The following is a 9,112-nucleotide window of genomic DNA, read 5'->3' as shown; positions in this document are numbered from 1 at the left end:
CCGTTGAGGTGCCTGGTTGAAATAAGATCGAAGCGTAGTGCATAACGTCCGTCATCCTTTTAAAAATATAATTAGAATTGATTAAAACCATATGAATGCTCCAATATTTATATTTCTTACGATTTCCTGTCATAATTATGACCAGGATAGACGTTACGTTGTTTTTTAATTAGTCGAGCGGGGTCCTCATTTGGGTCCTCGAGAACAGAAAACAATTCTGCTTAGCAAGCTTAGCCGAAATGCATTATAATTGAGAGTTGAATGCAGTTTGTCATTAAGTAAATCATGGATGATAGTGAATTAGAGAGGTATGACTTTCCAAGGCATATTGCTTTGGTTTAAAGCTAACTTTCGGAAGACTGTTTAACGATGCTATGCTAAATGTCTAAAGTCTGTGTGCAACTGTCTGACTTTGACTAAATGAGAGTTTGCCATGATGCCAATAGTTAATAATGTGTGGTCAGTTATCTCTGCTATATGTACCAGCCATAATTGTCAACAAAGGAATTTAATAGTGGCATTTTTTTATTTTCATTTAAACCATTTATTCACCATATACAGCATTACATTGTTCTGTATTGCGATCTCGACGCTGTTTTTTTTTGTTTGTTTGTTTTTTTTATTATTATTTATTTATTTATTTATTTTTATTATAAATAAATTGCTATAAAGCTTGTAACTATTCATGTAAATGCAATAATTAAGCTTTATAGAAATGCTGAATCTTGCCCCTGCTGGACAGTCTGGATAGCCTATGCGCCTGCCTCTGGGGTCGAGTTGTATGCACTTACCTGTATCTATCCAGTTCCTGTTTATCACACTCTAAATCCTATAAATGTTCTTGCCTCCATATAGGAAGGCTGTGGAGGAGCTCCTTAATGAGGCTAATAGAGCGAAAGTCCGTGTAGAGACAATGGGTCCTGCTGGGTGGTAAGTAGTAAGCAGATGTTTTACTGACAGTGCACAGGTTTACAAAAAAAAAAAAAAAAAAAAGAAGGTGGCATTCTTATGTTATAAAAATCTTCATTCCCTTATGTATGTTTGATCAAATAACTGGTTCAGTTGCTTTATTGTAGGATGAAGTGTCCGCTGGGAAGTACCAACAAGCGTTTCCTGCTGAACACACTTCGTTCCTCTGCTCTGATGCATCAGCCTAAAAACCAAGGCACTTCTGAGAGAGGCAGAGATGAACATAGGTACAGCAAAGATTGTGAAAAACATCACATCAAAGACTGTGAAGTGTGCAGTCAAAGGAAAGACAATTCACACAGAAGATACCACTCTGATTCACATTCTCATTCATTAAAACACAGCTCCTCCTCACGCAAGGATTCATCATCCAGAAGCCGCTCACCCTACCTTTCCAGGAAGTCTAATAGGACTCGGTCTCGTTCACCTGTAAGGGACAGATCTGCAGCTGTCCACAAACACAAAGACGGAAGGAAAAAATGATGAAGCACTCTTTGGAGAGTGTCACTGAAGTCTAATATTAGACAGTCTTGCTTTTTGGTTTTTGTCAACATATATGTATAGATGAGATCATTAACATCTGTCCATGCCTTTATTGTTTGCAACATCTATAAGGTAACAGTATTAATGCATTCTTTAGCTTTCCCTTTGCTGAAGGCAGATTCTGATTGTTGAGAGAGACTTTAAATTGTCCACTTAGTTAATACTGACATTTGAAATGACATTTGTCCTTGGTTCAGGAAAGAGTCAATTATGTTTTGGAAAGCCTGCGACCTCTGATAGACACAGCAGCAACAACTCAATGAATTATTGACAACTTTTACATACATTTGCACAGACTGTGCAAGGTCTCTTTTTACCTTAGGATCTTGTACAGTGTAAGTCTTAATTGTATTAAGACAACTGAATCAACATTTTTAATTGTAAACATTTTATTTAACTCTACATTGACTCTTAGAGTGTGGTCATTACATTTTGACAATGTTTATTGCAAATACATCTTTGGGCTCCAGGAATATCAGCAATATTTTTCTGCTGTAGTTTAGTTTGTCACTACACTCAAAAAATTATTTTTGCTGCTTGTTCAAGTTACTTAATTCAAATAAACTAAAGCAACGCAATTCTGTAACATTTTGTCATAATTTGATTTCATTGCGTTTTATACATTTAAATGTGTAAAATGGAAGTTTACTTAATTTGAGTTGGGAATATATGAATGCTTTTTGTGGTGTTAATGTAGCATTGATGAAACTGGGCAGGGGGTTTCCACAACCCATGCTTTGTTTGCATGGGACAGGATGGGGTGAACAAATGTTGAAATTAAGTGTTATTTTATGCATTTTTGAGCAAGATGAGAATAGGAGAAGATTTTTTAATGTTTGATGTTCTGTTATATTGGTATTTAAAAAGAGTGTCTGTAATACAGGAGTTTTGGGGGTTACCATCGTGGTGAAGAATGGCGCTTATGCTTATATAGGTTGAAGATGGACATTTGCTTTTAACAGATTCTTGAGTAGAGTGTTGTTTAGATCTGTAAGCAGTTGCTATTCAATTGCTATAAAACTTTAATTTATTAAAATAAATTGAGTTGGACCAACAAAAGAAAACGTATTAAATAAACCTATAGCAGTTGCTATTCATTAGCTATAAAAAATTATTTACATTTATTAAATAAACCTTAGTAAATTGAGTTTGACGTACGAAATTAAGTTGAGCTAAAACTACTATAGTAGATTGATTTGACCTAATTCAACAAAATTATGTAGGCTCAATGAAACTGATCTGAATGAAATACATTACATTTCTTTTAAAAACTGTCTACCATTCGTTTAAAGGAAATGACTTTATTAAAAAATATCTGTTTAAAATTAATACTTGGTCAATAAACACAAGTTTGCGGGCGATGTTTTTGTCATTTATCCTCTCAGTTCGTGCTGCCTTCATGTCAGAATACATGATTTATAACGCCATGGGGTTTTCCATGGCGACTTGGATCTCAGTTTAAATGCCATTATCATTCCTTTGCCGTTACTCGCGGTTTGACGTGTTTGCCCAAGCTTTTCTGTCGCCACTGAACAAGCATATTTTATCGTCATTCGGCCTCTGCCATAGATTATTTGTTCATGTCCTTATCGCACACCTTGTCTGAAAAGCAAAAACGCTCCGTTTGCGTGTGATCAACTTCCCCACCATGAATGTATTTTTTTTTTTTTTTATCAAAATCCATTCAATCGTTTGTCTAATCTAACTATGTTTATTTACATGTGTAGTCAAATAACAATTTAAACACATCTTGACGGGTGTAGGCAGTGCACTCGATTAAACAGCGACTGCTCGTTTTACAGAACGCAATTGAATGATTTGGCTTCGCTGAACTCTCCCATTATAGAGCCGCACTTGGACGTTTATGGCTACACATTTCTCCTACTCAAAACATAGAAGTGGCTTCAGAACGCTTTTGCGTGTCCACTAACTGGTTTATTGCATTTTATCTGAAGTCTCAAAACGCATTTTAATTGCTTGCCGATTTTATGTACCAGTGCCTTAAGTTGTGTATTTCCTCCATCGCTCGGCAAAGGGAGATTATGTAACACTTAACACCATTATTCCACTTAGAACCTTCCATGGATATACTTCCAAATTGCGGTTTCTCACTCACGCTTCATAAATCCTTTTGTACTCTTTAAACATCGAGGAATAGTCGCGGATAACGGTTCCTTCCCTTTTCCAACGCAAGTCATATATAAACACCATTAAGCGTCGTTACAAGGTCTGATTTGTGAGAAATGGATTTTCCTAAACTTTATGATGGCGTATGAGAGCCCCATTAACATGTGGGAGAAAGTGCCATTATTGTCATTTGAAGACGTCCATGTAAACACAACACTGTTATATAGTCTCGCTTACTTGAATTTTTCTTGAATTTAACAAAACATTTTGTGCATTGATTTTTTGAAAATGTAACTATAAATGTATGCTGTCTGGCTTTTTTCTTCTTCTTATGGTCTGATTGGCATCTCCAAACAATTTACTGCTTGGTTGCACACGTGTTGCGTAGGCTACACATCTCAAACTAATTGAGTCGTGTTTCACTCTCCATGATAATTCGTTTACACTGAACATCTCGTTTTTATTTATCAACGAGGGCTTTAGTTTAATGGTCCGAGAACGGGTGTGCTTAATGGCAGGTAAGCTTGGTTAAAGCCAAAGACTGTCAACACGTTGGGGTTTTGTGTCTGTGTACCAATGCTCGTCGTCACCAGTGTCCACAGATCGTAGGCTATGTATAATGAGTTAAATGGACCTGTTAATGTGTACATTTGACATTTTAGAAGTCACCACACGCACTTGTTACTAGTCTTGCTTTGACATCCAGTCTCTGCCTTGGTTCCAAGACAACCATGACTCATGTTGCCTTGGATAAGTGACAATCGATCCGGTCTCTCCTCCATCGGATGTTGATGAGACAATTTGAGCCCCTAACATTGTAAACCAGTGATAACTCTGTATTATCAAGAACTTTCCCACAAGCATCTATTTTTTCATCTACATTCTGAAGCAACTCGTTTTTTTCTGGTATGGTGTTGACTGAAGAGCGAAGAAAACAGATACGGTCTCAGATTCCGCAATTCAGCTGTCTTTGCAATACTAGGCTATATCACAACTGCAGGCGTAGCACATAGTCGCAGGCAAACAGAGAATGTTTGCCAAGGGCATTGATTTGAGCTTGGTCAGTTCAGTTCAATTATTGTCAAACCGTGTGGCAGTCGAAAGGAAACACGAACAGAATCTACTGCCAGTTGTCAGCTTTGTGTAAACAGTGAAACCAATGGTGCAGCAGGGTCACATGGTCACGATGGCACACCTATGAGGCCCTAGAACGGCGCCAGACGCTCAGACTGCAGGTAGAGCAGAGGTCCTGATCAGGGGCAGGGCGCTGGCTCATGTGTTCTTGTACGGCACGGTTTCCCCGGTCTGTGGCAATCATGAATCGGGAAGAGCATTATTTTCCACCTAATCATTTGTACAAGGAGCCTTGTGTCTTTCAGAGACACCAAAACGAAGACTACAGCCAAAACCCTCCACCTTGTCTGTATATGAGCAGACAGGCTCAGTCTGTATACGCCTCACCTTCTTTGGGCGCAGAGGACCAACCAAATCTTATCGACATTACTTCTTATAGCATGTCGACCCCGGATGATCTGGCCGTGCCTCAGTTCCACCTGCCCCAGACTCCGCAGCCACCTCGACAGACAGTAGGGGGTTATGGAGACTCTCTCGACCTGTGCGGGGATCGGAACAGATCCCACCTTCCTTTCCCATGGATGAAGTCAACTAAATCTCATAGGCACTTGTGGAAAGGACAGTGGACAGGTAACTCTCATACTTTGGCCATTAATCAAGCTCACCAAATAACATTTGATGAAAGCAGGCCCAAATGCCAGATTCATGCTGATGATCTCATAAGTGCTTACAAAATTCTCATGGTACAAGATCTCCATTAGGGTATGTAGAATTCTATTATTTCAAAGATAATAGAATTTAGATAAAAAATAATAATCTCGCTATATTTTAGGGGGAAATAAATAGCCTAAGATTTCCCAAAAAAAATTGCAAACGAGCGCCAAAAGCTCAATGTAAATTGTGTTCTCCTCAACACGATTTTAGGGTCGAAAAAGGTTAGGGTAAATTGTTTTCCTTCTTTGGCGCAGCAGTTTGTTTAAAACGGAAAGACCTTGAGAATGTTATAGTCCAAAATTGTTTCAAATTTAAATGTTTTTTTAAACATTATACAGTTGGTTGTTCAAGTTGATGACTCTCACTTGCCTTGATTTGACTTTTTTTTTATTTATTTTTTTTATTTAAATATAGCATAAGCTAAACAGTGTCGAGGACAAATTTTTATACATATAAATTAAATGGAATAAATTACAGTGACATGGACACAATAAACACACACATTTTTATCATAAAACACCGGATAGCTTGCGGAACTCTATGTAGTTATTTAACAGTTGCTTGACAATAATTGCAAAGTTTTCCAACCCAACTGAACAGAAAGACAGTTTTCAGAATTCTATATATTTTAGTACGAATTTAGAATTTGGAATTGTAATTTGTTTGTTTGTTTTTTTTTACTTACAAATGCCTAATTTAATTCCAAATAAATTGAATTCCAAAATTAGCATCTGGAAACGAAAGAGAAAGGAATCATCACACTAAGACAAATGATTGCGCACAAGATATTTCTGGAGATCATGAGACGTATGGGTCGTTGTAAAATCTATTAATTAACCTTACTTAAAAAAGCATGTAAACTGATTGCCTTAAAAAAATCTAAGTAAATTGGCAGTAAATGTACTTATATGGCTCATAGGAATAGTCCACTTTACCTGAGCCATATAAGTATATTTACTTGATTTTTTTAAGGCAATTGGTTTCCTCACTTTTTTAAAGTAAAGTCAACTTATTACATTTTACAGTATGTTCTGGGAGTAATACAAACTGCAGGATGCACGTGATATTTCTCCAGATTATGGATTATTAAATGATAATGATCCCTAAGAATAATTAGGGTATTTAATGTGATCCATAGCCTAACACCACCTTCTCATAAGATTGTTTTGATGTTATAGGCTATGTTTGTTGTGTTATTTCCTTAGAAATTAGTTTTGTGATCCTTTAAAGGGAAAGTAATAAGCCAACAATAATTCGTGTTAAATATATTCCGTCTTCATCTTGAAGCTTTTGTCTTGAGGCCTAATTTAGCACACGACAATGTTTGTTCCCACATATGTTGGGGAAAGCAGAAAATGTTTGTCCTAAACACAGGGCCTACTTTTCGTCTTCACAGGAATTGTCTCAAATAGAGATGCTGACCTTTGAGTTCACGGCTATCTATAACGCCCATCAGATAACATTGAAAAATTGTAATATCCACAGAGAAAGCTGATGTTATCATAAGGAACATAGATAGGCCATATTGACCATTAGTGGATTGAAGACATAAAGTTCCCCTGATGTATTCGTTTGCTAGAATTCAAGTTCTCTGAGCATAAACACTCTCTCAAGAAAAAAACAAAAATCTTATGAGCTTACAAAAGTTTCCCCGCATATAATTCTGTTTTAGGCCCTTACATGGTAGAGGCCGAGGAAAACAAGCGCACGCGGACAGCTTACACCAGAGCGCAGCTGCTCGAGCTCGAGAAGGAGTTCCTCTTCAACAAGTACATTTCGCGCCCACGCCGCGTGGAGCTCGCGCTCACCCTGAACCTCACCGAGAGACACATCAAGATCTGGTTCCAAAACCGACGCATGAAGTGGAAAAAGGAAGAGGACAAGAGGAGAGCCAGAGGAGTGGATCCCGAACAAGACTCCTCGATCACGTCCGGGGATCTAAAGGATGAGTCGTGTATCGTCCTGGGAGCTCAAGCGGAACCACCATCACCCCTACACTCCCATCTACCTCCACGAGACTCTGCGTAAAACGCCCAAAAAAGAGTGCCATCAACACAATCTGGCTCCTGCCATATGAATGGAACTACTTAAGTGTGCACATCAGTAACACATTGTCACATTCTCATAATGACAATAGGTGGTCACATCTTTTCTATACATTTAGACTGGCAGTAGGACCGATCCCTGTTTAAATGTTTGACATGCATTTTATTTGGATGCAGGAGAGGTTCTGCATGCAAGCTTCCGTGGAGTCAATTTTTCGTGGGAGGTGTTTTTGTTTAACCAAATCTCAGCACTCCATTTAGCTAAATATGAAAACACCAACCAACTATGAGGACACTGACACAAATTTAAATATATTCATATTTATAGATAAACAATGGATAGCCTAGATCCTCAATTTTAATATGTCAAGTATTTTCATAAATCTACAAATGGGTAAACATATCTCCAATAACATGCTTCCAATAACTTTTACAATATTTATGTTGCTACTATATAGAAATTAAAAGTATCTGGGCAATGTGGCGTCCTATCATTTGTTGCATATAAGACAAGTACCATTAAGTAACAAACAAAAAGGCTACCGCCAATTAATTATGAATAATGTTACTGCTTCCATAACCCAGAGTTTATTAACCGACCCAATAAAACAAAACGTCTCCTTAAGGCACACTGTAATTTATTGGTAGGTAATTTAATCTATTTCAATGACTGCCGTTTAATACCCTTTAATAAGATTTAGGGACATTGATTTTGTTATCATATGGTTATGTGGGTGTCATAAAGGGGTAAAAGGCACTTTTGATTTTATTTTCTCCCAAAACATTAAACAGCAACAAAAACTACTACAACAATTTCTTTGCCACTATACACAGCACAATTTTCCTGATCCATGAGATCTTTGCGTGTGGTGTCTAAAGGTTGATTTTGAGGCAATTTGATCTATTTTCTTATATATATTTTTGCAGATTTATGTAGCTAATGAAAACCCCTGAAATTAACACATTTATTTTGAGACAAAATACTTAAAGTTTTGTTCTAGGTCATGAAATCAAAAGTTTTTTACTAAGTTAATACGTTTTTAATGTTCAATAAGTGAAAGGATATTTGGGCTAAAGGCCCCCCCATACAACACATGTTCAAAGTGGGCTCACTTTGACTGATCCAATCACAATGGAGATGAATTTGTTTATATAATACTTGAGATTTAGTGAAATGCCAAATGTAATTGAAATTTACAGAAAATGTTTAACCCTTTTCTGAAGTGGTTATTTTGAATAAGTGTTATCTTAATTTGTTACTCAAAAAGCATCTTGCTGTCACAAAATGTCTCAATTTGCCTAAGTTGACAAACTTTGCCCTTTGTCTATTGTCCCTTTATTTACACGATTTCACTACCCCCATAGTGAAATATATATAGGGCATATATATATAGAGAGAGAGAGAGAGAGAGAGAGAGAGAGAGAGAGAGGTACAGTATAAATACTGTACATACATTTGGCAGGCTATGTATGGGATATGGATAACTTTATGCATATTTAAATAGACCTACGTTGAAGAACGTTTTATGTCAAGCTGAAGCATAAAAGTATACCAGTGTTGGGTAGACTTTCAATGAATTCCGTTATGTGAGCCTCGATGTCTTTGAGGTCTTTGAATGGCCGATATGACCATATAGCAG

The 9,112-nt window shown here is 37.1% G+C and overlaps 2 protein-coding genes across 3 annotated transcripts; both read left to right on the top strand.

The window, feature by feature from the left end:
* The first annotated feature begins 8 nt into the window (after positions 1 to 8).
* Positions 9 to 3,008, top strand: LOC127431895 (protein POLR1D-like). Of its 2 annotated transcripts, XM_051682528.1 has the most exons (4): positions 9 to 308; positions 856 to 930; positions 1,077 to 1,196; positions 1,314 to 3,008. In XM_051682528.1, the coding sequence occupies exons 1-4, from the start codon at positions 286 to 288 to the stop codon at positions 1,450 to 1,452; spliced, it is 357 nt and encodes a 118-aa protein (XP_051538488.1). In that variant the 5' UTR covers positions 9 to 285; the 3' UTR covers positions 1,453 to 3,008. The 2 variants fall into 2 exon arrangements, with proteins under 2 accessions (XP_051538488.1, XP_051538487.1); XM_051682527.1 differs by having other exon boundaries at positions 18 to 308; positions 1,077 to 2,992.
* A 1,769-nt stretch (positions 3,009 to 4,777) lies between these two features.
* LOC127432046 (pancreas/duodenum homeobox protein 1-like) lies at positions 4,778 to 9,001 on the top strand. Its single transcript, XM_051682816.1, has 2 exons — positions 4,778 to 5,343; positions 7,100 to 9,001. The coding sequence occupies exons 1-2, from the start codon at positions 4,914 to 4,916 to the stop codon at positions 7,453 to 7,455; spliced, it is 786 nt and encodes a 261-aa protein (XP_051538776.1). The 5' UTR covers positions 4,778 to 4,913; the 3' UTR covers positions 7,456 to 9,001.
* The last annotated feature ends 111 nt before the right edge of the window (positions 9,002 to 9,112 follow it).

The sequence above is a fragment of the Myxocyprinus asiaticus genome, chromosome 41, assembly GCF_019703515.2.
Source record: "Myxocyprinus asiaticus isolate MX2 ecotype Aquarium Trade chromosome 41, UBuf_Myxa_2, whole genome shotgun sequence".
In the NCBI taxonomy this organism is placed as follows: domain Eukaryota; kingdom Metazoa; phylum Chordata; class Actinopteri; order Cypriniformes; family Catostomidae; genus Myxocyprinus; species Myxocyprinus asiaticus.
Note: the sequence above shows the minus strand (reverse complement) of the source record. Positions and strands in the feature narration are given on the sequence as shown.